We start from the raw sequence: 27,008 nt of genomic DNA, 5'->3' as shown, positions 1-27,008 counted from the left end.
CCATCACTCGAGTCTCTGGCCAATCACCGAGTAATCCTAGATTCAACAAGCTACGCACAAACATGCTCGAATCACCAATCACCACTAATCACACAATACATACTTCAAAACCACCACACCGCTCATCAACTTTGATCATAATTTCCTTACTACCATCATAATATATACAAATCCCTCTCAACCCACCAATCCCCATTACACCCCCAGATCCCGAAATCTTCCCACCTACCCCACCTCTAAAGACACGAATCCAACTCCACCACCGCCTTACACCCATCCTTACCAAGCGTCCAATCATCACAAAGCGTATTACACGACGTCCCCGGCTTAACAAACACTCTACCCTGCTGACTCGGGTCACCACCAGGCGTTCCATACCAGGGGAGACGAAACTGCTGCGTTGTATCGCCCGCCTCACAGTTATCCGCGCCTGTTCATTGTGTCAGCATCCCCGCATATCCTCAAAAAAACAAACTTGGCCGAGCATTGCGAGGTTGGTTGTTTACTTTGTGAGGGAGTGAAGAAAGGGGAAAGAGAGAGCAAACATACGATATCCAGCCCTACAAGCACAATAATACGGCGCAGGCGTACTCGGATCGTCATGACCCCAGACGAACGTGCAGGAAGTCGTGATGTCGCAGAGGTTGTGGCCCGGGCGGTAGTCGCATTGTTGGCATACGGGTTCGCCGGCAAAGGCGAGGGAGAGGAGGGAGAATAGGGCGAGGGTGAGGGTCTTCATGATTATTACAAGGTACTAATTGGTGGCCGAGCGAGTGGATATGGAGAGAAGTGGGTCGGTGAGGATGTAGCAATGGTTGGGTGGAGTGGGTTTGTGGTGCTGGAAAACAAGTAGTTTATATAAACACGAGCGGGTAGGGTGACATTCTGTGAGATGTCTATTTTAAGATCAGAATAGTTTATGGGTAAGTGAGCCGGTAGGTTCCCGCTGCATAGTCGAAATCTGACAGGCCCCGTAAATGGATAGTGGAGTCGGAGGGCGAAGCAAGCTGGCTTCGGACGTGGCGGTATGATTCTCGCATTCTTCGTATACTCTGGTGCATGGATTTTTCCTCGAAGAAACTATTGAAAAAAAAAGATACGATACTGTTCCGCTGCGCGTGACGGACATACAGACTTGAAATTGCTTTGGAAGGGCCGTGAAGATTGTCTTGTGGTAAGCTACAATCGAACAAAGGAACACAGTAGTACTACCGCCATGTAACTCCCAATTGCCAACATTCTCTCGGAATTTCTCATCTGTGACCCACAGAAAGCAAGCAACGAACCCCAAACCATCGAAGCGTTTTGCTTGCTCGTACCCAAAAGAAAGCTAGCACACAAGGCTCCAATGATAATAAAGTTTCATTCCCAATAATAAGCTGACAGCCCTCTTTTTACCCTTCCGCTCAAACCTAAAAAAGCCTTAGCCGCAAAGCACCCCAGATTTCGCAAATGGTAAAAGTGGCGTTCTCGACCCAAGAAATTGACATCCGTATTTCCCGCGCCACGAGACGCACAGTTAACCGAATATCGATCGTGTGTGGGTGGCTAGAAGAATGGGAATCCCAGTTGGGTGGTGCTGACAAAGACCACAAGTCGTAGTTAGCTGAATCCGTCGTCTTTTGATCATGGGATCTCGTGTTTTCCCCGCCGTTCCCGGCTCGCCGGTCAGCTTGAAGTGTCAAAAACACAAGGTTTAACACGAAGTCTGGAGGGGGATGGGGAAGTAATGTTTTATTTTTAGCCGGTGAAATCACATGTTTGCAAACAAGAAAAAGGTGGTGGTGGCGTGGACATGACTTGAGAAAGTGAAAAAAGAGTATGTTGTATTGAATGAATCGTTCAGCTACGCAAATGGCGCTGCAGCTGAGTTCCAAACGCCGGTCATGATAGTAACTCCTCCATGTGCTATTGATATACTGACTTTCGTGAACTCATCACCTCTTGCCCTTCTTGAGCACTAGGCCCTTCCAACCCTTGCTATCCTTGATGCGTCGGAGCGCCTTGCTCGCGATAGGATCTTTGGCCAAATCATCCAGGCAGGCCTTCTTCTCTTCTTCGCTCTCGTGCTCGTGGAACTCGCACCATTCCTTTTCCATCTTTGGCCGCTCGCCTCTTGCTAGCATGGTGACTAGCTCGAATAGGAAAGCTTGTGGCAGGTGGCTTCGCAGAGGGATGGTACGCTCATCATCGCGATCGGGGTTCCAGTACACGGAGTACATGTCGAGAAAGTACCTGCAAAGCGGTGCGTCTGGAGGGAGACTCTCGTATGCGGCAATGACATTGCTGTGGTCGGGCATGACTTGCAGAATCTCGTCGTTTGTTTGCCATGCGAGAATGACAGCGCGGCTTAGTTTGGGAATCGAGTATTTGTGCGCGAAAACATAGAGCGATATGAAACGGCGCTCGAGGAATCCTTCCAAACTCCTCCATTTGTAGGGTCGTGAACAGCATGGGCATAGTGTCTCCTTGGGTATCTCGGGCTTCTCTGCGGGGTTGCGAGGGGGCAGTACTACCGGAGGCTTTTCAGCCTCAACTTCCCCCTGTACCTTCTCTGCACTGGTTGTTGTTGGGCTGTTCGTTGCTTCGGCGGGTGCTGATGCGCCATCTGCAGGTGTTTCGTCATCTAGAGCGATGCCCCATGAAGCAGTATCTACATCATCGCCTTCGCCTTGTTCTGTAGGTGGAGCACTGGTGTTGTCGCTTCCATTGACACTAATAGCGTGTGTTGGAGGGTGAACTTCCTTGCCGCCTTCGATCAAGTGATGCGGGATAAACCCTGTGTAAAGCCAGAGCATAAATGCATCGAAGACGTCTGGACTAGTATCCTCTAGCTCAAGCGTTGAACTAGAGGAGTTGTAAGGCGAGTTGCTCTTCTCTTCTAAGCATGTGTTGAAGTATGTCGAGCATCTCCTCAAAAGTTCGCGATGGCAGCTGAAAGACTCGGAATGTTCCTTTCCACCAACTTTGACGGTGATGATAGTTTGGTCAAAGTTTCTGCATTTGGTTAGCCGTTGAGCCAGACATGGTCCCAAGCTTCACCATAGCTTACCGGAAAGTGTGGCCGAGCGTCGTCGCACCCTTGGAGTTCATGAAAGGCATTTTGATAAGATAATCTGGTTCGTTCATCGCGGGCTCATTGTGGGCAATCCCAATTATTATATTCCACACGTATTGTGGCGCACCAGGAGCACTGAGAGGACCGTTTCAGCGACTGTACCAGCCCCATCTTGGCGTTGGATCTTGCAACGGAATAATGCTTGTAAGAGCTTCGGTTCAACGGGGGAGAAGGCTTAAGCGGAGAGTCGTATTGCTTGATTGAAACACGCTCACACAATAATAGCGAGTGACGGCTGGGTATTTCTTGGTGATCTTGGGAGAGGGTAGGGGTGGTTCGAAGACGTGCGGGAGAGGATGGGTTTGAGCGCGGTTTCACATTGCTTGGCGGGGGCGAGATGCCTCGACGCGCGCCTGAGTTGGCAAAGATGTGCCTCACCGTCGTACAGCACCAACGCTAGATGTGTCCCTTCTACGTCGTTTAGATTATTATTCCTGACGCATAAGGGCGTTCGAGACAGGGATAAAATCCTGACGCGTGATAACGTGGACGCGTTGTTATCTTTCCGGGGTCCTGCGTCTGGACCGAGTACGTCTGTCCATACTTAGTAGTAGTACATATCGCCATTGGCTACCTAGACCAACTTCGTCCATCATCAGGCACAACCACCCACACTCAACATGTCTACTAGAAGATACTCTACGTCTCTGAGGCTTCAGGAAGCGTACTGTTTCACTGCAGTCCTTGTTACAGTAGTGCATCTACAACGCACCTGCCTCATCTTCGCAGCTCCGTGACTACACTAACCCGACTCGAAAGGTATGAGCCTAGTGATCTTGCAGTAGCTCCACAGGTGGATGCAGAGGCCTAGTGTTGATCAGTGAGTACCGTTCACAGGAGTGAGTGGGGCATGGCCAGGGATCGAGAATACACGAGGGTTTGAGGCTTCATGAAGAGTTGGAGTTTACAGATGTGAAAAGGTTTTGTCGCTCCCTCGTCACCAGTTTTAATTGGACATCTCCCCCCACTCCCTCCACCACTCATACAGCGCAATACCGCCCGCCGTCTGCACGTCTGCGAAAATGATGTTAGATTGTGGTCCACAACTGCACACACAGGTTTGGAGAATTAGAACTTACTAAGACTTCTTGTCACCCCCACAGTCTTTATTTCCACGTTGCGATCGATAACTGCAAGCACCTCGGCCGAGATACCTTCTTTCTCACTCCCGAGTACCAGGCAGCACTTCTTGGGCAGCGTTCCAACGTCTTGACGACGGACAACTTCAATAGTGTCACCATCACTACCCAAGTATGCGCCATCGACGCCTTCGTAACCCAATATACCGCTGCGGTCTGTTTGTTCGATACCCACGACCTCGTATCCTTGGCTCTTTGCTTCCAGCAAGAATGCAGGAACATCCAATTCTTTGAGTTCCTTGATGGCAAGGTGCTTCTCTGATCTTACGCTTGTAGCCTTGAAGTCTTTGTGTGCAACCTTCTTGAGATCATCGATGTACAGAGCCTCTAGCCCAAAAGACTCGGATATACGCGAAAGACCTCCGAGGTTGGTGGGATTGTCAATCAGGGATGCGACAAGCATAACTGATGCAGGACGCCGGTTTTGTATGCTTGGTGGACCGGATGCTGGATGGAGGTTGTCTAGGTCGATACCAGCCTTAGTTTGTAGTGTGATCTGGCCGCCCGGATCTTCATTAGATACAGCTAAAAGAGCTGCGGTCGCTGGTTCATCGCTAGTATTCTGCTTTCCTGGCGCAGTGCCCAACTGTATGATTGCAGGGGGACAGGCGACACGTATCGCTTTATCGTCCGACTCAAGCTCTTGGAAATCTTCATATGTAACCAACTCATCTTCTGGCGATTCAATTGAAAGGTACCGCCCCTGGAAAATACCGACCATGGTGAAGTCGGCTTCGATGTCGACCTTCAAGGTTCTTATCGTCCATGGCGAAGCACTGAACTTGTCGAGACGTCGGATAAAGTTATCCATAGCCAAGAGCGCAGGATTCTCGATGACTGTCTTCCACCCCTTTTTCTTTGCGAGATCAAAGACTAGCGGAAATGCAAAGTTCGCCTCGTGGCGTATCTGAACTTTCGGACTTGCCGAGTATGCATTGAGCTGCATCATAAGCTGACCGGTAAACACCTCGGACTCATAGGATGCAACTAGAAGACCAAGTTTGATCAAGCTGGCAACGTGCATAGGACTGTACTCGTCCAAGTTCTGCAGCTGCTGGATAATTCTTGAAGACTTTCCTGGGAACTGACGATAGATGCGAGCTATTGTCCATTCGAGCAAATAACGATAACGTGGCCATGACTCCAGTGTCAGAGCATGTGTGAGTCCATCGAGATACGCATCAGCATCCGAATCACTGATGCAACGATGGCTCAATAAAAGGATTGCCTGTAGCTGTAGAGTCTTTTTCCAGGGACTCTTAACGGCGACCGGTGGTTGTTGATCTTTCCAGGGTTGGAGCAAGCGATTTAGAATGCTCTTGGCAACACCTAACTGTCCTTCAGGGAATCGCCGTAGAATATCCAAGACAGCTGTGTATGCATGCCATTCTCGTAGTCCGTAATATGAGGTATATGTTCGATGTGGCAGATATCGTTGCAGTCTTTCAGCAGCCACGACCTCGAACAAAAACTCTGGCTTGATGGATGCAGGATCGTTTACAAAGTCTAAGATATAATCTTCAAAGGGAAGAATACCTGTGACGGAAGGATTTGCAAAAGCAGCTTTGCGTAGTGATTTTGCAAGTCCTGCGAGTACGTAGGACCTACCCTTGGATAACCTTGTGAGACGTGACATGGCTTTGGACAAAAGGTTTGTGAGATCTGTTGCGGATTCTACATTGTTTCTTTGGTGATGCGTGATACAAATATGTATGCACGCCGGGTGGAACATCAAGGGTGGCAAGTGAACAGCAAATGGCCGAACGAAATCGCGGATTTCGGCCTCTTCCCAAAGTGCTGCCAAGGCGGTATGCACCTCACCTGGATCGACAGAGTTGACGTCCATATGGTCGAGCAGCTTGATTAAGGTCTTGCAAGCAGGCGCAAACCTCTGGCCCTGAATGCAGCTATGCTTTGACTCACGTAAGTCCTTCAGGAAAATTTGTAGTGACAGGGGCGTAGTGTCATCCGAGGTGGAGAATGTTGTTGACTGATCCACTTGCTTCTCTAAGTTTTCACACCGAGCACGTAGAGATTCCTCAGCTGACAGCATCTCAGGCCCTGGGTCAGGGCGGACAAGATCGCAAATTTTCCGGCAATGGATGCTATGCAAATCGCTCGCCACTTCAGGAAGACCTGGAAGCCGTGCAAGGCTCAGGATTTCTGTAATATCAGCTGACGCGAAATTCGGGTGTTCTGACAGAGAGGAGCTGCTGTATCGTGCGGTAAGACCTGATATGAGACCATTCAGTAAATACAGTATCGCCGGTTGAAATAACCGGCCGCGAGCGTTCATGATGAATCGAACTATGCCCAATACGATGGCACGCCCATGGCGGTTATCCACGCCGATTTCTTGCGTGCTATCATCGTTCGAAGGGACAAAATATGGACTGTCTTCAGTACCAGATGCGAATCGTGCGATAACAGCGGCTAAAGCCTCTCCATGGGCACAGGTAGTTTGCGTTCGGGTGGCAGTAAGTGTTGAAGTGAAGAGGCTCCCATCTGTTGCCCACGGGAGGAATCCGTCAAAGAGAAAGTGTATGTGGCCACTGATGTCACCACGACACTACCAGAATATAGTTATTATTTTGAAAGCCAGGTTGTGATTAAGTCACGTTGTGCATCAGCACTGTTGAAGTCTGCTTACCTGGATGACAAAGTCCATGTACCAGCGGCCAATCATCTTCCTAACACTCTCCTGGATTAACGGATCAAGAGCTGCAGTGAGCAAAGTGGTCGTCATTGCCGGAGTGATCTTTGATGGAAGAGCGTTTGCGGATCCAAGCAACTTGGTCATTGATGAGAGAGAGTCTTCCACTTGCCCAGTATAGCGATGCAGGACGATGGTCTCGAACAAGGTAGAGTAGAGATCGTACTTTTCTCGGTCCACGCCACTTGCAGTATACTGCATTGTTGGGGTATCAATGCGATCTGTTGTGGCCAGGAAAGACTGTCGAATGATGCCGAGGCAGTACTTGCGCTGGTCTGCATGGCCTTTGACGAGACCAAGTCTCAGTTTCTTCCAGTATTGTTCGTTCCTTACGCATTCGAACTTGAGGCCACTGGATGCGGCCAGCGAGATCCATTGAAACCAAGTTCTGTAAATATTGCTTGATCTAGCAGCAAAACGCTTCGCATCAAGAGTGCTCAGTTTGTTCCACAATGACTCATTGACTACACGGTCGATTTCGATGGGCGAACTTCCTCTTTTGTTCTTCAACAACGAGAAAAAGGCGGATAAGACTTCGTGTGCAGTCTCGTCTAATCCATGAGTACCCGGAAAATCTGATAGAAAACTAAGAGTATCGACATCCACCATGTGGTCCTCTGCGCCTGGCACCCAGAAACAGCATTTCAGAAAATGCAGATATGTCTTTGCAGACTCGAGCTTTTCGGGATCCCCAGAAAGGTCTTGTCTTGATCGAGCAAGGGCATCATAAAGGCCAGTCTTGAGATGAGCTGCTACAAGTGATTCGCGGTTGAGACACAACTCTGCGACCTTATAAAGATGATCTGAGGATGATTCGTCGGCTAGGCGGCTTAAAACAATGTCCCACAGTTGCCCGTGCTGCACGGTGCTCGCGGGTCCGGCATCAGATCCGTTGGTGGGTAGGAGTCGAAGGCAAATGTCGAGTGCGCTGATATCAATGCCATGTGGTGCAGCTTTGAGCTTGGCAAGGCTGGCGTCAAAGGCGGCGTGCCGGGTGTGGTCATCCAATAGGCTCAGCACTGCAGCAGTGGCCATGTTGGGCAGAAAGACCCGTCAGCGGAACCGTATAATGGGGAGAGCTGACGTTTCCTGCAGTGCGGTGTAACGCTGTTGTGGGATTTCTGTTGTCGTTGCAAGTAGAGGCGCTGGGTCTGACCAGTCACATCTCTGCTGGCGAATTTTTTAGTCGCTAGGTACGGCGTCTTCGCGCCCGACAACATCCAACATGCCCGACGCTCAGAAAAGAGCGGTATCCAAATTTAGCTGCCATGGTCGGTGAGGATGCTCTACCATCCACTTTGGATTTGTTTTGTACCGGAGTCGACATTTGTTATTACTCCGTATGACGTAGAAGGGCATTTGGCTGACGGGTGAGGAGCAGGGAGTGCTCTGTTGAGCGAATTGCTAGTAGGGGACCGACGGTGCATCGACGTCCCGAACCACTTTCATGGTTCATCCATCTACTCCCGCCGTGATGATCCATGTGGCTTGTAGGGATTGTCGACCCATCATGTATGCTTCCGCTGCGCCACGGTATGTCGACAGGCGGCTGGTGGGTTGCCAAGCAGTGACGTGGTGGTCATCGCACCGGCAACGGCGTGTTGACACGCCCCAAACATTGACCCTCGAGTCATGGCAGGAGCGATCCGTGCACTAACTCAACACCAACTACTACTATGCACCTGGTGTACATTGACCGGTCGCAACAGCTCTGGCGATCTTACTGCCCCTTAATAGGAGACCAACTGGACGACAAAATGTATCCGCTACATACAACCGCCTCGGCACCTTCCATGCGTGCATCCGCCGACATCTCATATGCACACATGTCTCCACCAACACCCATCAACGCCAACGATGACCCGGGCAATGTCAAGGTCGTGGTGCGATGCAGGGCCTTCGTTCCTAGAGGTAGGGATCTCCTGCAATTTTTACATGTCGTTGCATACTGATCGGCCGCAGAAAAGGAAAAGGGCACAAAATGCCTGATCCGAATGGACCCAGCGACCCAGAAGACGACGCTCTATGCGCCCGAAGACAGCGACAGCAATGGACGCCGATTTCATGAGGACAAGGAGTTCACCTTCGATCGCTCGTACTGGTCGCACGACGAGAGTGACCCGCACTATGCGCACCAGGAGGATGTATACCGCTCTTTCGGTGAGGAGTTCTTGGATCACAACTTTGCCGGCTACCATACCTGCATCTTTGCCTATGGCCAGACGGGTTCGGGAAAGAGTTACACCATGATGGGCACGCCGGAAAACCCAGGCCTGATTCCGCGAACCTGCGAGGAGCTGTTTGCCAGAATAAGGCATGAGCCGTCACCCAACACCAACTACCATGTCCAAGTATCCTACTTTGAGGTCTACAACGAGCACGTGCGTGACTTGCTCCAGCCCAGGACGAACCCGCCTGTCTACCTCAAGATTCGTGAGAGTCAGAAGGATGGCGTCTATGTACAGGGCCTGACCGAAGCCGAAGTCAAGTGCTATGCCGACGTGGCGCGCCTGATGAAGATTGGCGACATGGTACGTATCCAATTTCTGTTGTCTTACAAACCCATGCTAACACCTGCATAGAGCCGGACAGTTGCTTCTACTAAAATGAACGACACTTCATCCCGCTCCCACGCGGTCTTCACTATCCGCCTCAAGCAAATCACTCATTCTCTTCTTTCAGACGAGACCATTGAGCGTACAGCACGCATGCGTCTGGTCGACCTTGCTGGCTCAGAACGTGCAAAGTCAACAGAAGCCACAGGCGCTCGTCTGAAAGAGGGGGCACAAATCAACAAGTCTCTCACGACACTTGGTCGTGTCATTGCTGCCCTGGCCGACCCCCGGCGACACGGTGCCAAAGGGCGACGACCACGCGAGGTGGTTCCATACCGTGACTCGGTGTTGACTTGGCTTCTCAAAGACTCTCTTGGTGGTAACAGTAAGACAGCTATGGTTGCGTGTATAGCTCCATCCGACTATGACGAGACTCTATCCACCCTACGCTATGCCGACCAAGCCAAGCGCATCCGTACCCGTGCTCTTGTCAACCAGGACTGCATGTCTGCTGCACAGCGAGATGCTCAAATTGCCGAGATGTCGGAACAGATCCGAAGTCTACAGGTGTGCGTAAATGCTGCTAGCCAGCGCAAGAGGGAAGAAGCGACCGAGCTGGATGAGTATCAGAGGCAGGTTGCACTCATGCAACGTCTTATGGAAGAGAACCGCCAAGTTTCAGCTGCAAAGATCAAAGCACTTACTTCGGAAGTCGAAGAGCTCCGTCCGCTCAATACGGCTCTCCGTGCAGAGATTGACACATTGCGCCGCCATCTCGCTCTTGCCCTTGGAGAGCTCAAGAACCCTATCGTCCTGCCGCCACCGCGTGAGCTCGGTACGCCAGACTTTGAGAACGGAGAGTGGCTGGGCGAAGGAGATGAGGTAGACCGGTCTATGGGAGCTGGTGGTGACGCAGAGGCCAGTGGTGATGATGACTCTGATTCAGGCTACGATGAAGGTGACCAGCACGATGAGTTGGCACAGGAGCTGCAGAACGAGGCAGAATCATTCCTCCAAGATCTCGGCCTGTTCCGCAAGAAGGTTGGTAGCGATGTGGAACGATTTGGAATGCACGAGAAACTTGCCGGTATGATGGAGAATGGACTATAAAGGAATGCGGCCAGGGAGTTTGCTATCTTGATGGAGTTGAACAAGGATACAGGATGAACTTTGATTATGGATGCATGAGCGACGGCGTTATTCTTTTGATACGGGCGACACAGATCCCAACGTAGATAGTAGTATATAGTTGTGCCACGATGAATGAAATACGTCTCACACGCCCTTACCATACCTCATCTTCTTCGTCAACGCAGGCATGCTTCTTGGCTTGGTGTTCTTGTTCCTCGCTTCTTTCAGGACTCTTCACGTTTGTATCAGCACAAGCGCTCTCCCCTGCATTTCTATCATGACATACCTTCTCAGGGGTAGCTTCCTGCACAGCTTCTCGCTTACGAGGGCGACCAGCACGAGGAGCGTCTTCAAGGTACTCAGGGAGAATCTTAATCATAGGGGCATTTGGATCAAAGCCTCGTTGACAGGCTCTTCTATAGATTGCGTCAATCGTACGTTGTGGAACGCCTGTGATTTCGCTGATTTGGGCGGTTGATTTGCCTCCAAAAGGTGACTTCAAGGTAACAATTGCGGCACGGGTAGGGAGATTTGTGTTTGGAGCCATGGGATATTTGAAGTGAAAACCACGATATGTCAAGCATTTACACTTCTCCAGATTCAAAGATGTTTGTATTTCTGCGAAGTAAGACGGACCGAATTATCCGCTGAATGCCACCTCCGTACGTCGTGCATATGTGATGTGACAGGCCTCGGCGAGTGCTTCGAGCTATGACCGCAACTCCAAGCAAGCTCCAACCAGGCGCGCATCGGGCTTCCGACCACTTCGCGCCGTGGTAGCCCGACGTCCGCGACCAAACATGTCCAAGCCAACAGCCAACTGGGAAAAGGTCGGCGACAAATTCTACAGAAAAGTCCAGCTCTACCAGGCCGTCTTCGACCAGGATCTCGAGCTCGAGAACTACCATGTGGTGGGGGCGCCGTATAGCGGTGCTGTAGGTAGGTATGTCCCGCTTGCCTGCAATTGACTGCGCATACCTGCACTGGGGCTGGGCTGACTGCATCAGCCATCTACCGCGATGAAGACAAACTACAGACATATCGCGGGCCAGGACCGTCCAAGTCGAGCATCGACATCTACAGCTGCGCGGGCAAGCTGATCCGAAGCATCAACGTGCGTCACCCCAGTATCAACTGCGAACCATTACGATGGGCAATGCTGACAGCCTCTAGTGGGACAAGGGACCCATCCGGGGCTTGGGCTGGTCTGAGGACGAAAAGCTGCTTGTCGTCACATCAGACGGCACCGTGCGATGCTACTACGGCCTGCAGGGCGACTTCGTGCCCTTCACACTGGGCCATGATTCAGACCAACTGGGCGTCGTGTCGTGCAAGTTTTATAGTACAGGCTTCGTCGCGCTGCTCGGGAACAACCATCTCATCTCGGTCACCTCGTACACCGAACCGCGCCCTAAACTCCTGGCCATTCCTCCGACCGACCCCATTATATCCTGGAGCATAGTCCCACCTGCATACTCGCTCTCGCGCTCAGTCGAAGTCATCCTTGCCATCGGAACAACACTTTACGTTGTGGACGCGACTGAAGCTGAAGACAGGAACTTTGATGCTGGGCCCTTCAGACACATTAGCGTCAGTCCGCGCGCGGAGTTCCTCGCCTTTTATACAGAAGATGGCAAGGTGTGGGTTGTCAGCGGTGATTGGAGCGAGAAGCTCAGCGAATACGACAGCAAGATCAAGACAGTCCCTAAGGACATGGAATGGTGCGGCTCAAACGCTGTTGCGCTGGCGTGGGAAGATGAAGTACATCTGATTGGCCCCAGGAGCGCCGCGACAAAGTTCTACTATGATACCTGGGTGCACCTGCTACCAGACATTGATGGCATCCGCCTTCTCACAAACGATGTATGCGAGTTTATCCAAAAAGTGCCAGATGAAGCGGTCGACGTCTTCAGGCTTGGCTCCGACTCGCCTGCTGCAAACTTGCTAGAAGCATCGTCTCTTCTCGAGCAAAAGAGCCCGAAAGCAGACGATCTCATCCAACTTATACGCCCTAGCTTAGGTGAGGCTGTTGATACCTGTATCAAAGCTGCTGCGCATGAGTACAATATTCATTGGCAGAAGTCGCTGTTGAAAGCTGCCTCATACGGAAAGTCGGTATTGGACTTGTACTCGTCTGATGACTTTGTCGATACCTGCGATACACTACGAGTTCTCAACGCTGTGCGTTTTTACGAGGTTGGACTGCCGCTCAGTTACGATCAGTACCGTCGCATGACACCCGAGAAGCTCATTGAACGTCTCACGAATCGCAGTGAATACCTCTTGGCACTGCGAATCGCCGAGTACCTGCATTTGCCAGCCAATCAGATTCATGGTCATTGGGCGCAGCAAAAGGTTCGTGTTTCTACAGACCCGGAAGAAGAAATATGCAGCTTGATTGTCAAGAAGCTTCATGGGAAGCCAGGCGTGTCTTTTGAAGACATTGCGCGGGCGGCGTATGATGAAGGTCGTGTTCGCCTTGCAACGGACCTACTAAACTATGAACCTCGAGCAGGAAAGCAAGTACCCCTGCTTCTGAACATGAAGGAAGACAACATTGCACTTGACAAGGCTATCGAATCCGGCGACACTGACCTGATCTACCATGTTCTACTGCACCTCCGTAAGAAGCTGCCGCTTGCGTCCTTTTTCCGAGTCATTAATAGTCGACCGGTCGCCACAGCTCTTGTCGAGTCGTCAGCTTGGGACCAGGACCGTGATCTATTGAAGGATCTGTATTACCAAGACGACAGACGACTCGATGGATCGAATCTTTTGTTATCTGAGGCCCTCTCCCAAGACAACCAGGCTGCTGCACAAGACAAGTTGAAGTTGGCATCGAAATACCTCCAAGACTCTCGCGAGAGTACAGCCATCTTCCAACGCCAGTCTATCGATGATGCAGCCAAGCTTCTTCGTCTCCAAACACAATTTGAGAATGACCTCAATGGACCCAGGGACGCCAGCCCCGCTAGCACATTACCTGGCCAGACCTACGTTGGGCTCTCGGCGAACGAAACAATCTTCCAACTTATTCGCCAGGGTCATACCAAACGCGCTCAAAAGGTGCAGTCAGAGTTCAAGATCAACGACAAGACATACACGTACATCCGGCTCCGGGCCTTAGTCGCAGCACGCCACTGGATCGAGCTCGAAGAGTTCGCCAAGCAAAAGAAGAGTCCTATTGGCTGGGAACCCTTTTTCAACGAGATCCTCGGCGCAGGCAACACTCGAGTCGCATCGGTATTTATTCCAAAGTGCACATCCCTGTCCGTACCTGAGCGCGTAGAAATGTGGACCAAATGTGGCCTGCTAGTCAAAGCAGGAGAGGAAGCATTCAAAGTCAAAGACCGGGAGTTGCTTGAAGAGATTCGAGCCAAGGCGGGTGGAAGTGCAGCTATCGAAGTGGAGAGGTTACTTGGTATGTTACCCCCGAGCAAGAAATAAGAAATAGGGAACATTACGTTACAGAGCAAATGGAACGGGGTACGCTGTATGTAGTACTAATGCACAATTATTCGCTACGAACGTGGATTTCGTGGGGCCCCTTCCGGCCCACTCTCTCGCCTTGCCTTTTTTATTGTGCCCTTTGATGATGCTAGTAGCACAGCGTCTCCGATGTAACTATCTACTACGCCCAAGGGAAAATACGACTCATCCCCCTTGCACCTGACTAAACAAAACCCAACGGGTTGTGGAGGCCAAGCCATGCACCCCAAAATGTGGAGGCTCCAACAACCACATCCACCCCCATCGCTTACCGTCATAAGTAGCATGGATCAGGAAGCGATCAGCAAATCTACCATCATACCCCGCGTTTTTTCCCAGGATCCCGCCCCATTTATTCTTGCTTTAGCCCCGGGGTATAACCCAGGTTTTGCAGCGCTCGACGTGACCCACCAAATCTCGGTGTTGTATCGGGGCGAAGCTACTACGAAACTGACGCGCAGGCTACTTCTGTGTCCGGCACCTTGCGAGGTCTTCTTTTCTTTTCTGTTTGGATTGAAAGGTGGAGATTGCGGGTGATTCGCTTGACGATGCCATGGCGGAAGGTTGCGGGCGGGGGGGCGCAAGTAGCTGGGGGTGAAAGTGCGGAGGTATATAAGTGACTTTTGTGCCATGCCCATTTACTTACTAGACTACTATCTTGTTGCGCGAGAGTTTTTTCTTTCTTTTCTTTCGAAAACGCGGGTTACGATGACGTTGTCTACACTGGCGCTCGTAGCCGTAGCAGCAGCAGCAGCGACAACGACGGTGGCATCCGCCACGTCGCTTCCATACTCTGAATACATTCTCGCACCCAAATCACGAACTGTACTCCCCGTCTCTATACACAGCAGCAACGGCTCCGTGTCGAACCCGGAAGCTTTGCTCCAAGGAGCAAGCAATGGCAGCGCAGTATTCACCGGTAACGCATCCACAGCGTACGACTTTGGCATCAACATCGCGGGCATCGTGAGCGTGAGTGTGGGCGGTAGTGTGGATTCAACCGGGGACTACATCGGCGTTACATTTTCTGAGAGTTCGCTGTGGATTAGCAATCGGAGTAGCGATGCTACGGCTGATGCGGGCAAGGATGAGACGCTTTGGTTTCGCGTCAATGCCATGGGAAAGTATACGGCGCCGAGGGATAAGATGCGCGGTGGCTTTAGGTATATGACGTTGGTGCATAATGGGACGGGTAGTCTGGAGGTTACGGGCGCGGAGGTGCATTATACAGCTATGCCGCATTGGGCTGATGATGCGATTGGGAATTATACGGGGTACTTTCATTGCGATGGTAAGGAGAGATTTTTTTTAAATGTAACTTTGGCTAATGGGAGGCAGATGAGCTGTTGAATAGGATTTGGTATGCGGGTGCGTATACAAATCAGTTGTGTACGGTCCCCCCGGATACGGGTAATGCTTTGGTGCACTTGGGAGAAACGGGATATTCGAGTACGGATGACCAGAGTCCGGTTAATGTTACGTGGTATAACAACTATACGATTACTCAAGGCACGAGTGCGTTGGTGGATGGAGCGAAGAGGGATAGGCTTGTTTGGGCTGGAGGTACGTTCTACTCCGATCGTGATTTATCAAAAATCGAGGAAAATGCTAACAAACCCCCAAAGACATGGCTATTGCTGTACCCGCAGTAGTCGTATCCACAAACGATGTCGTCTCGGTTGAGAACGCACTCAACTCACTCTTTGCTATTCAGAACCAAACAACTGGCACGCTGCCCTATGCCGGTCGACCTTTTTCCCCTTTGGTGTCGTTCACGTACCATCTTTACACTTTGATCGGTGTAGCGGATCACTACCTATATACTGTAAGAATTTACCCCCTCTTTACCATAATATCCTCTTACAGCGGGCTGACTGTTTTCCACAGGGCGACATGTCGTACCTAAAATCTCTATGGGAGCAATACAAATTCGCACTTTCATTTTCGCTCAGCAACATTGATTCGACTGGCCTCATGAACGTGACTACGCCGCAGGACTGGCTCCGTGAGGGAATGGGCGGACACAATATCGAGGCAAACGCCATTCTCTACTACACCCTCTACCAAGCTATCTACCTTGCTGGCGCTCTCAACGACACTGCAAATGTGTCAGACTGGCGCGAGACGGCCGAGCGCATCAAGGTGGCCGCCAACGAGCTTCTCTGGGACGAGGAAGTGGGCATGTACAAGGACAACGAGACAACGACGCTAAATCCTCAGGATGGAAACGCCTGGGCTGTTGTCGCCAACCTCACTCAAAGCGCGGAACAGACTTCTTTGATAAGCAATCGTCTGGTCGAGCGATGGACAAAGTATGGTGCACCTGCGCCGGAAGCCGCAGACGCCATTTCACCATTCATCTCGGGCTTTGAGCTGCAGACACACTTCCTCGCGCGCAATGTAACGGCTGCTCTGAATCTCATGCACTTACAATGGGGTTTCATGCTCGACGACCCGCGCATGACCAATTCGACTTTTATCGAGGGCTACAGCGTTACTGGAGAGTTGCACTATGCGCCATACAATAATGACGCACGTATCAGCCACGCACATGGCTGGGCAACCGGTCCTACATCTTCGCTGACCCAGTATGTTGCCGGGGTACAGTTGTTGACAGCCGGTGGAGCGACTTGGCGCATTGCTCCTAACCTGGGTGACAGTCTCAAGTTTGCGGATGCAGGGTACAGCACGACCCTGGGGTTCTTCAGCGCAAAGACCCAAATCCTGGATGACAGCAAGGTAGTGTTGGAGTTCGAGGCGCCCGAGGGAACGACGGGTGAAGTGCACGTTCCTGTGCTGAACTGCGGTGGCCGGGTTACCTTGAGTGAAGCTCAGAGTTCAAGCGAGGACTGCGTTGTGGATATTAGCGTGAGCGCAAGTGAACAGGAAAGTGTAGTGTTGCAGGATGTGGCTGGCGGCAAGTGGAAAGCTACGTTCCAGTGTTCGGAGTAAGTTTTCCTGTAGTATAATGCCTGGTTTCAATAAATCATGTGTCAGTTGTGAGCTGTTTTCTTGTCGTGTAGGGTATGTATACTAGCCACCCTAGGGTAATGGAAGACAACATCTCCTCTTTTCCAGGTCGCATTCCCGCACTAAATTCTCAACATATACATGTCCCGGCGAATACTCGCGATTTTTTGTCGCATTCCGCGGACAAAAGTGCACCCCAAGCCCGTGTTGTGCCTTGATTTGAAGTCTCGGATGTTGTGGTCCCCCAAGGAACCCGCCCGTATTTACTCAATATCCTCGCAGAGTGGAGAGAATCCGGTTTTCTGTTATGCGGCTGATGGGCCGCTGACGAGATCGGGAAAACTTATGGGGCTGATCCATGTAGTGGGAGGAAGATGTAACCGTAAGCGACATGGGCGGCTCCTTTGCGGATAGTGCGCCGATAGCCGTGGTTACCTGGAGTAACATAGAGAACTAGACATGCCGTAGCAGTTTCTGTTGCGCAATGGACGGCGTTTGTGTCGACGGAGCAACGAGTGACATGGCAATTGTATCATTTGAGATATGCGGTTTAGATATGGGTCTTGGTGCCCCATTGCTTTCTTTTTCCAAGGCTGACTGACTCGCGATGCAGACTACTCTTACCAAGAAACTGGTTGTGGCGGACGACGGCTCATGTCGTCGTTGCTGTTACGGGCGTAGCGATGGGCGATCCATGTACTGATCGACTGAGCCGCAGAAGCTGCTGTATGGACTCGACGCTTATGTGTTGTTGTTATTGTTGTTGTTGTCAAAGGAAAAAAGCCTGCAGGCAGCCTACTCTTACACCTCCGGTCAGATCTGGGTCGGATCAAGGATATTACATGCACGTCGTCTTGTAATACATGACAACAACGGGCCGTAAAAGGAAAACCGGCCAGTGCCACGCAGGAGGATGGCGATGCACGATTACCGGCATGACCCTTGAGCTAGCAGCAGTTTGCCGCGCTGTCGAACCAGTACCCCGCTCTCAGCGGCCGACAGCAGGTTGGGTGTGAAACAGGCGTTCCTATAAAGAGGCGCAATGGGTAAGGCGGGAGGTTGCCCCTCGCAACCGAGGGCTGAAAATAGTCCGGGGGTAGAGGGGGCCACAAACGACTATGACCACTAGGCCGCTGGCAACTTTGATCTACAGCCCGACCTCTCAACAGTTGCATCACTGCCTTTCTGTATTCACTCTTTTATTTCTTGCCGTCTTGGAAAGGTCCCAAAGACGTGTGGTGCGCTCGCGTTGTGTTGTCCTTCCGTCGCTATTCCCTCGTTTGCACTCCACGCACGCGACTCCGACGGCATTCTCCTATAGGAAGCGCGCGCATTTCTTCGCTTCTTCCCCACTGTGCCTACCCACAACGACAACGCATCCACGGCTCTGCTTTTAACCGAAACTTTGTATGCGCTTTGGAATATTGCGCTTGCGGGGCTGCAGACATCATGGACACGAGTTACCTAGCCCAGCAGGTCACGACAATCATTGGCCAGCTGCACGGCCTCTTCGACGAGATCGGTGTCCCCAGCCATGAGCGAGACTCGCGCGAAGCAGAGGTATGCGACAGGCGCACATGCTCATCTTTTATGCGACTGCTGACAGTCTGGTAGCTTTTCTCTGCATTGTCCGAGACGCTGCACAGCCAATTGCGCCAGGTGACCAACGAGAAACATGAAATGACCGAGGAGGCCCATCGCCTCCTCAAGACGATCCGCCAAATGGAAGCCTCGCTAGACGACAGCAGGCCGAATCCGAATTACGACGACCATGATGATGATGACGCCATTACTTTCCCCTTAACGCGCTGTTTGCAATCCCTAAAGGAGAGATACAACTCAGTCAGCAGACGACACCAAGAGCGATTCGAGCAAGTGCGAAAACTGGCTGAAGCACTCGAGTCGTACGCATCCCACCTCGAGTCGTCGTTTGTACAGATCAAGCTCCCGCCTACTGCGCCGAATGCGACCGTTTCACCCTCGTTTGACATCTCACCGGCTTATGTAACCAAACTCGACAACGAGTTCACGCGCGTATACGAAGAGTACACACGGCGGATAAACACAGTCCAGGTAGTCTGCCAAGAGATTATTCAGCTCTGGGCCGAGCTGGGGACCCCCCAGGCACAAACCGATGGCGCCATTGTCAAGTACTATCGCGACTCCCCCGAACAACTTGGTCTTCATAAGGACGATCTCGACGAGTTACACGCCAAAAAGGAACGCCTGATCGAGGAAAAGCGCGGGCGCGAACGACGACTCGGACAGCTGCGTGCAACGATTGAGGATCTCTGGGATCGCCTAGGAGTCGAGGAGCGGGAGCGTAAACAATTTCTTACCAGCAACCGCGGATGCGGTCTCCGCACCATCAACGAATACGAGGATGAGCTGGCCAGATTGAACGAACTCAAGCGTCAGAACCTACACCTGTTCGTCGAAGAGGCCCGATGCAAGCTTCAGGACCTGTGGGATGCCCTCTACTTTTCCGAGGAGGAAATGTTGGATTTTACGCCCGCCTTCTCGGATGTCTGTAGCGATGCACTGCTGGCCGCACACGAAACCGAAATCGCCCGACTCGAAGCCCTAAAGGAACAGCGACTCCCCATCCTGCAAAAGATTGATCGTCACCGTGAACTAATCAAAGAGCGTGATGAGCTTCAGCAATCGAGTCAAGACGCAACACGTCTCATGGCCCGCGGCAACAAGGGCGAGAGGCGTGACCCAGGCAAGCTTCTGCGTGAAGAGAAGATGCGGAAGCGCATCGCAAAGGAGTTGCCCAAGGTTGAATCTGTAAGTACACGACACCTGCAAGGCAAATGCCCAAACTAACGCAATCATGACAGGATCTGAAGAACATCCTAGAAAACTGGGAAGACGAATATGGACGCCCATTCCTGGTGCACGGAAACCGATACCTTGATGAGCTATATGCCTCTGCGGCGAAAGCAGCCGCAGCTCCGCCCCGTGCAAAGACGCCTTCAAACAGTAGCATGCCGAGCAAGTCAGGGACAGTGTCGAGGAACGCTGCCCCTAGCCGTGCTGGAACCATTCGCGGTGGAGCACCGCCAACTCGTTCGAAGACTCCTGTGTCTAATTACGGGGCAAGTGTGTCCAGACATACCATGTCCAGTTCTGTTTCCTCTGGTTTTGGTACTTCCGTGTCAACGATATCATCGTCGTCCTCGATAGCGCCGGCGCAGAAGAGTCCGTCCAAGATACCATCACGCTCGCAAATAGGTGGCACACAAACCGGTAGGAACTCACCCGGCCATCGAGTAACAGCTTCAAGAGAAGAGTCTGCAACCATGCGAAGAAAGGCACCTCCCATGGCACCTCCCCCACGAATGAAAGACCTCTTCATACCTCCGGAGCCGGCGCCTGTGGAGACTCCGATGAATCGGTTTGCTTTCAACCGCGGAGAACGCAGCGAGAGTATTGTGCGTAACGTGGCACCCGAGGACCCCTATGATGACCGATCGTATATGAGACACAGCCAGACAATGAGCGGGGGCTATACTCCAACCTACACTCCCACGTACCCTCCACCATCACTGTCGTCGGGAAGTAGCCGACAAATCTCACAGACATCGTCGACAGGGACAGCTGGCACGGGGGTGACGATGCAATCTGGGTCTGAAAACTGGGAGACATTTAGTGAACAGTCGGATGATGCTCCTGAGGAAGAGATCGATTTTCATGAGTACCGGCGGCAGATGAAGCGCTACACACCCGAAGGTGGTCACGCATCTACGCCGCGGGCAATTCAAGGCAAGAAGGTCCGAGGGATACGCAACGTCGGAGGACGAGAGTCGCCGAGTGAGCACGACAGCAGCATGGTGCGTGTGGTTGAAGGGTCCGAAGCGGGGTGGACCGACGACGGCGACGGGTACTAAGGAGAGCGATGCTTGTTTGCACCTCCACTTGGGCGCTTGTACGAGGCCATGCCGAAGATGGCTGCATGCTTTCCGGCAAAAGACGATTCACAACGCTACGGCTGCTCAATGTCTTGTCCGTTTTTTTTTTCACTTCTGGTTGTGCTTCTTGTCCGTTTGGGCTGTTAAGCTAAGGTTAGTGCATGCACTCCTTCCCAGGAAGCGGCTTGAGAAGGGTGAAAATTTTCACCTGAGACTCATGGCCTCGTTTTGAACTACAGAGCGAGTGGTTGGGAGATTCGCCACGTACAGGGCGAGCAGGAGCGAGCAGGGGCAAGCAAACGGGCTGCACGTCAGATTGCTAGCCAAGTGCTCCTTCTGTTTGATGCACTGGTGCCCTATGTTTTTTTTTCGCGCTTGAGGAGCGGAGGCGGGGCCCCCTTGACTTCTTCATTTGTTCAAATTATTGTGGTCTTTTTTGGGTGAGCGGCTGAACCGCGGCGCAAAGGGAGTTGATGGGAGGATTTCTGAGCGCGATTGGCGCAGTTTCCCGCTTTCTTGTATGCTTTTAATTGCTATCATATCCAGTTCTTGTATGTAAGCGTGGGGCAGAGGGGCATTTGCATGCATCCCAGCTTGCTGCCCAGAGTGGAAGGAAGGAAGGGGTGTGTGTGTGTGTGTGGGTGAAGACAAAAGGAGACGTGTACTGCTACGATTGATCAGAATCAAAAACATTGCAAACCGAGTAGACGGAAGAAAAGAATTGGAGTGACAAGTGACATTGGACAGGACGCGGGCGCAGGGATGAGCCAAGCAAAAGCCAGTGTTAGTGTGTGCAGGCGGAGCGGAAAGCTTGATATCCAGTGCGACTATGTGCACATGGGGAAGGCGCTCATTAGATTGGAATGGAAGAGGGATAGATGAGCTGCGTCTATGATTGCAATAGGCTTCATCTCCTTCATGTCTAGGCAGATGCCGAGGGAGGATCTTGTCTCTAACATCAGGGTCCGCGGTGTCTACGGTCCTTCCTGTTTGGCACAAGACCGTATGTTAAGCTCGATTGAGCAGGTGCAACTGTGCGAACGACTGTGCTTTTTGGCTGTGCGCAGGGGGAAGAGAAAAAAAAAGTATGCATACCAAAATGGTGCAAACATGTGTTCTTGTTTGGAGGAGGCATTGGAGAGTTGACAATGGAGATATGGCGAGAATGACGTTGCCCAAGCACGGGGGAGCAGCGGCTATCGATTTTGCAGCGGAAACAAGCTTGGCCTCCACACTCGCACACCCACACACACAGTCTCACACACCACCAGACTGACAGCCCAACGAGCTTTACCCCACATGACCGGAAAAGGACCATGGGCAGCTAGTGCGTCTCTGCGGCGGGCTGCAGGACACAAGTTACGTGCAGTAGGTCAGAGATACTGGCCATGTAGATAAGCATGGCGCTTCTTACAGGCCCGGAGAGGCTGCACCCAAGCATAGGCTACACGGGGGTTGAGGCGACACATGTAGCCACGTATGTACACCTATGCGCATCTATACGCCGGCGGCAGTGATGACTCCTAGCCACATGCACCGCCGTCGGCACCGCGGCGAAGCTGAGCAGCCTACGATGCACTACACCTACACGAGCCTGGAGCAACGGCACCCGTGGGCCATGGCGGCAAGACGGCGTGACGGGCGCCACGCGTAGCGGTGCCATGTGACTGTGCCGGGCAGCGAAGTCTGATGAAGCAGAGACAGACGGATGCAATGGATTGCATGGCCGCTGGGCCTTCGAGAAGGCAGGGAGAGCGTGGGGCGGTAGGGCGGCAGGGCTGATGGCGGGCGGAGGTGGCGGCTAGCAGACGATCGCCCCCTCCCCCCCCCTAGACTGCATCGTGTCGCGCATGCAGCATGCTCTCCATAGAATCTGTGGACAGCAACCGCTAGCCTATTCCCAGTCCCAGTCCCAGTCCCAGTCCCAGTCCTAGTCGTCTAGTCATGATCCGGTGTCAGCAGCAATTGGATTATGCCCAACCCCGGCTCTCTCGTCCGCCAGTGCACCAGAGCAGAGCTGTCCGGGCGGTCGTGTGCCCTGGGTATGCGTCTCGGATAGGAAACAAGCACCCACGCGACTGCCCTCTCTGCCCTCCTCCGCCCTCCGCCCTCCGCCCATGCCCATACTTTTAGACTATTACTTATCGCAGCTCCCGATAGGCACCCAGCTTACACCTCGCTTCCCCCCCCTAGCTTCGTCATCGGCCTTCCCTTATCACTGCCCCAACCTCCGCTGCCTATGCACCCATCCATATTATCATTGCATCCATCCTTCATCCTCCCTCATTCTCGCCGTCACCCTCTGCATCTGTTTGCTGTCTGTCTCGACCCTCTGCCCGTCCCCGTGCATCGGCGACTTTCGGCGCAACCCAGTCCTGCACCTCTGATGTTGCTCGAGACTTGCCCTTGCATGTTCCGCCCAATAACCAACCAGCAATAACGTAAAGGAATCCAGCGGCCGCACGTCACAACCCGTCTAGCCCCAGCACCAGCCGTACCTGGCACCCACCGACCTGTTAGTCACGGGGGAAACGCCTTCAGGGCCCTACTACCCTACTTCTGCGCCATGTACTCGCCAAGGTCCTTCCCTTATCTGCAACACTCTCCACCCTCACCACGCTCTTCGAGATCAAAGTCCGAAAGGATGGGCACACGCCTGCGTTCTAGTCCCTCTCCACAGAATACCCGACCCGTCGGCGCGGACACGCCTATGCAATCTACAATTAAATCCATGGTCCGTCCTGAACAGAAGCCACAATCACCGCCCCCGTCCGATCGTGTGCCTCCGACCACCACCACTACTACAACTACAACAATGTCCAAACCCGTTGGCATTCCACCTCGCACGCCCTTGAAATCATCCGCTTCCACACAGACATCGAGAATGAGGACCCAGCAACGCCACTCGTCGGCACGCACCGTATACAGCCATGACGCAAAGGCACTGCCACCTGCCGTTGCTGCCTTGCTCGCCGTCACGACTATCCCCAAGATGCCTGCTCGCCGACGACAACGCAGCACAATGGATAGGAGGATATCCATGGATGAGCTGATACAGGAGTGGAGACAGGAAGACTCAGACACTCCATCCTCACTGTCGGGCTCTCCCATGGACCTGCTGCTCGGTCGCGTCGACGAGTCGGATGACGAGTACAGCAGTGGCATGAGCATGGAACAGGAAAAGGCCTCCTTCTTGACATCCAGGTCCATCTCCAGCGACTCCATCTCCCTACCCCCGTCACTGGACTATGAGAATCCATCCTACGCTTCCCACTGGGACAACATTAGCACACCAGACTCGATTGGCCGCAAGTCACTACCGGAACGTAAAGAGAAGGTGGTTTCATCCCCACCAAAAGAGGACTGCATTCTCGACCATCCCCTTCTTCACTTTGGACCCGACGACTGCGAGGACATCATCGCGACCAACATCAACGATACCGCTCCGCCCGCGCCTCCAGCCGAGCGATTCAGATCATTCAAGTCTAACCTAACCGCTTCCCTCCAGGCCCTCAAGTCAGCCGCCAAGTCCTTTTCCAACTTTACAGCCCCCAGCGTGCCCCCGGATGACTTCCTCACGCGATCACTCCTATCACCCAATTTCACCAGCGAGATGCGGCCAAAGATGGTCGATGGCCTGCCATCGCCCGAATTGCGACGTTATCTCAACCCGCAGCCTGCACCAATCTCAGCAACCGAATTATCAATGCATCTCCACGACTCCTTCACCCTCGATACCGATCTCGACCCCCACGCGCCTATGATTCAACTGCAGACATATGAGCGGCGTGGTCGTGCACAAAAGTCGCGCCGCAGTCGTGCCGCGGATCCGCTTTCCGAAGCTGGAAGGGTCCTGTCTAATGACGCACCAACCGTTCGGCAGCGCGAGCCCCGTGAGAACAGCGACTTTCTACGTGTCATTGTTCTCGAGATGAACATGCGCCGCGTAGGCAAGCTCGACGCAAAGGCCGTCGGCAAGGCGCGGATCTGGCTCCCACCCAGAAAGCCTGCTCCCGCTCAACCACCTTCGCGTCACGGTTCAAACCGCGTTCCCCTTCGATGGATTCCAATCAATTCATCCTGAGCTGCAGTGAGATTGAATCCCCTTGTGGTTGGGCACACACGCAGCCTGGTGCCCCGTTACCCTCGTTACGTTCATACGACAAGAGGCACCGAGCCTGCACGTTGCAAAGCGTCTCCACCTATGTAGCGCTTCGTATGCGGCCATTCGATCCTGCGTCATTGGTTGGCATGGAGCCCTTGAGACGATCCCGGATTCAGTTTCTCCGAAAGACATGGCATGACTTACCTTAGTTTGGCGCGACGGGCCTAGCGGGTCCGCCGTCCAGCAAAATTGCTCGACTCGGCATAGGCACCACGGAAACCGTTACGCTGGGATTGTTGCGCCTCGCTTACAAACGTTACACAAAAACGTGGAACAGAGCACACGATCCTTTGGAATTGAAGAGATGGAAAATTTGGTCTTGTGCATCAGGATTGGGCATTGCCAACTCAGCAACACGACACGCGCGGAGTTTCGTCGGGGCCGAGATCTTCACAGCGGGGAAGCAAGAAAAGAAAAAAAACAGCACATCGCTTGGTCCGCAACACGCCTCAACCAACCACCGTCCGGTCAAGACCTACCTGGCTGGTCCCTGAGTTGGCAGGACGTCAAGGAACCTTGGGGCGGAACATGCCTTTTTTTTCGGAATGCCACTTCTTCCACCTGGCGATTTTGGACAAACGAGGATGGCTCCGCACAACCCCGACATGCCGGGTCTCGCCGATGCCGGTTAGATCAAGAGTGGGGGTGTTACATGTTTTTATCGAGCAATCAAGCCTCGGTATTACTACTATACTTACAGTAAGCCAAAGGGCTACTGCAGCGCGCCTCGACCCGACTAGTATTACGGAAAATGTTCCGCGGGACATTTGGATTTTCTTTAACTTTTTTTCACTCATTTCCCAAGCGGATTTAGCATTGTGCGTATTATTAGCGAAGCTTAGTGGGATGCGCCGGTGTTGTTCTAACTTTTTTTTTTCATTTATGGATCGCGGCATATCAGCATGGGAAGGGCGTTTTTGTGTTTGTTGTGTGCCCACGCATTTTTGACGGTCAAGCGCTGACCGCTTCTTCTTTTGTTACCATTTTTTTCTTCGCTTCATCTGAGCATGTTTTCTCCACCCTCATCCCGTCCTCCACGGCACACATACGTGGTGAGTTCAAAGTTTAGAAAGAGCGTGCTACATAGCGTTTGTGTGTGTGTACTACTACCCCCTGGTGCACTTACTATATACCCCCAAAGAAGATTGGGAAATGTAGGCGCGAGCCTCCGGAGTCCATGCAGTTTGGTTACTTGCATCGCATCAGAGTATGTAAATATCTTAGCTCGACATTACAATATTCATCTTGACATGTAACATATTTTTTTGGTATGCAACTTCAATTTGTATTGTGCGCATTCATATAAACATGACGGATTTCTTCGCTACCGATACCTAGTGCAGTATAAATTGTGCCAAGTATGAGATGGATTATTCTCTCTTGGTATCCCAACGCCACGGCTTACTGCATATGTAGTTGTTGCGTTGGAGAGAGAGAAGAAAAAAGCAAAACATCCAACAAAAGCAATTCTCATGCCAGCCAAAAAAAGAAAATATCATCATGTAATCATGCTTGAGACTAAATTAACGACATCCAAACACGATGGATGCAGTCAGCAAATACGTTGCATCAAAGAGGCGCGTTGAGTGGGGGTGTTTGGATCCCCGCTTCCTGCTACTAGCTGTTTCTCATTGTTTTTGTTCTCGTCGCTTGCAACACTCCATCAGAGTACAACATATGCATTAGAAATAGCATCAACACCCATAACAATATTTTCATAGTAAACAAGCAGTGTGATGATAGCCCAATCTATGTAATCCCTAACAAAAAAAAGGTAATGAGATCAAACTACACTCTGCAAATCCACTCCACCC

General features: G+C 52.2%; 9 protein-coding genes across 9 annotated transcripts; 5 read left to right on the top strand and 4 right to left on the bottom strand.

Moving 5' to 3' along the window:
- Nucleotides 1–236: 236 nt before the first annotated feature.
- COCCADRAFT_29316 (uncharacterized protein) lies at nt 237–739 on the bottom strand (the record flags this gene model as incomplete). The annotated part of the gene is made up of 2 exons (XM_007717862.1): nt 237–430; nt 550–739. The coding sequence occupies 2 exons, from the start codon at nt 737–739 to the stop codon at nt 237–239; spliced, it is 384 nt and encodes a 127-aa protein (XP_007716052.1).
- A 1,198-nt stretch (nt 740–1,937) lies between these two features.
- Nucleotides 1,938–3,102, bottom strand: COCCADRAFT_105979 (uncharacterized protein; the record flags this gene model as incomplete). Its single annotated transcript, XM_007717869.1, has 2 exons — nt 1,938–2,997; nt 3,053–3,102. 2 exons carry the CDS (start codon nt 3,100–3,102, stop codon nt 1,938–1,940), a joined length of 1,110 nt encoding a protein of 369 aa, XP_007716059.1.
- Nucleotides 3,103–4,064: 962 nt separating this feature from the next.
- On the bottom strand, nt 4,065–8,005 carry COCCADRAFT_105997 (uncharacterized protein; the record flags this gene model as incomplete). The annotated part of the gene is made up of 3 exons (XM_007717868.1): nt 4,065–4,132; nt 4,198–6,826; nt 6,908–8,005. The coding sequence occupies 3 exons, from the start codon at nt 8,003–8,005 to the stop codon at nt 4,065–4,067; spliced, it is 3,795 nt and encodes a 1,264-aa protein (XP_007716058.1).
- A 758-nt stretch (nt 8,006–8,763) lies between these two features.
- COCCADRAFT_8180 (uncharacterized protein) lies at nt 8,764–10,635 on the top strand (the record flags this gene model as incomplete). Its single annotated transcript, XM_007717860.1, has 3 exons — nt 8,764–8,881; nt 8,933–9,501; nt 9,553–10,635. The coding sequence occupies 3 exons, from the start codon at nt 8,764–8,766 to the stop codon at nt 10,633–10,635; spliced, it is 1,770 nt and encodes a 589-aa protein (XP_007716050.1).
- Nucleotides 10,636–10,810: 175 nt separating this feature from the next.
- On the bottom strand, nt 10,811–11,203 carry COCCADRAFT_106008 (uncharacterized protein; the record flags this gene model as incomplete). Its single annotated transcript, XM_007717867.1, has 2 exons — nt 10,811–10,888; nt 10,943–11,203. 2 exons carry the CDS (start codon nt 11,201–11,203, stop codon nt 10,811–10,813), a joined length of 339 nt encoding a protein of 112 aa, XP_007716057.1.
- Nucleotides 11,204–11,456: 253 nt separating this feature from the next.
- Nucleotides 11,457–14,103, top strand: COCCADRAFT_105988 (uncharacterized protein; the record flags this gene model as incomplete). Its single annotated transcript, XM_007717866.1, has 3 exons — nt 11,457–11,595; nt 11,664–11,770; nt 11,830–14,103. 3 exons carry the CDS (start codon nt 11,457–11,459, stop codon nt 14,101–14,103), a joined length of 2,520 nt encoding a protein of 839 aa, XP_007716056.1.
- Nucleotides 14,104–14,853: 750 nt separating this feature from the next.
- Nucleotides 14,854–17,097, top strand: COCCADRAFT_40007 (glycoside hydrolase family 78 protein; the record flags this gene model as incomplete). The annotated part of the gene is made up of 4 exons (XM_007717865.1): nt 14,854–15,436; nt 15,484–15,708; nt 15,771–15,970; nt 16,033–17,097. The coding sequence occupies 4 exons, from the start codon at nt 14,854–14,856 to the stop codon at nt 17,095–17,097; spliced, it is 2,073 nt and encodes a 690-aa protein (XP_007716055.1).
- A 1,467-nt stretch (nt 17,098–18,564) lies between these two features.
- Nucleotides 18,565–21,008, top strand: COCCADRAFT_8177 (uncharacterized protein; the record flags this gene model as incomplete). Its single annotated transcript, XM_007717859.1, has 3 exons — nt 18,565–18,675; nt 18,730–19,905; nt 19,959–21,008. 3 exons carry the CDS (start codon nt 18,565–18,567, stop codon nt 21,006–21,008), a joined length of 2,337 nt encoding a protein of 778 aa, XP_007716049.1.
- A 2,587-nt stretch (nt 21,009–23,595) lies between these two features.
- COCCADRAFT_29310 (uncharacterized protein) lies at nt 23,596–25,113 on the top strand (the record flags this gene model as incomplete). The annotated part of the gene is made up of 1 exon (XM_007717861.1): nt 23,596–25,113. The coding sequence occupies one exon, from the start codon at nt 23,596–23,598 to the stop codon at nt 25,111–25,113; it is 1,518 nt and encodes a 505-aa protein (XP_007716051.1).
- Between the last annotated feature and the right edge of the window lie 1,895 nt (nt 25,114–27,008).

Source organism: Bipolaris zeicola (assembly GCF_000523435.1).
Source record: "Bipolaris zeicola 26-R-13 unplaced genomic scaffold scaffold_199, whole genome shotgun sequence".
Taxonomy (NCBI): Eukaryota; Fungi; Ascomycota; class Dothideomycetes; order Pleosporales; family Pleosporaceae; genus Bipolaris; species Bipolaris zeicola.
Note: the sequence above shows the minus strand (reverse complement) of the source record. Positions and strands in the feature narration are given on the sequence as shown.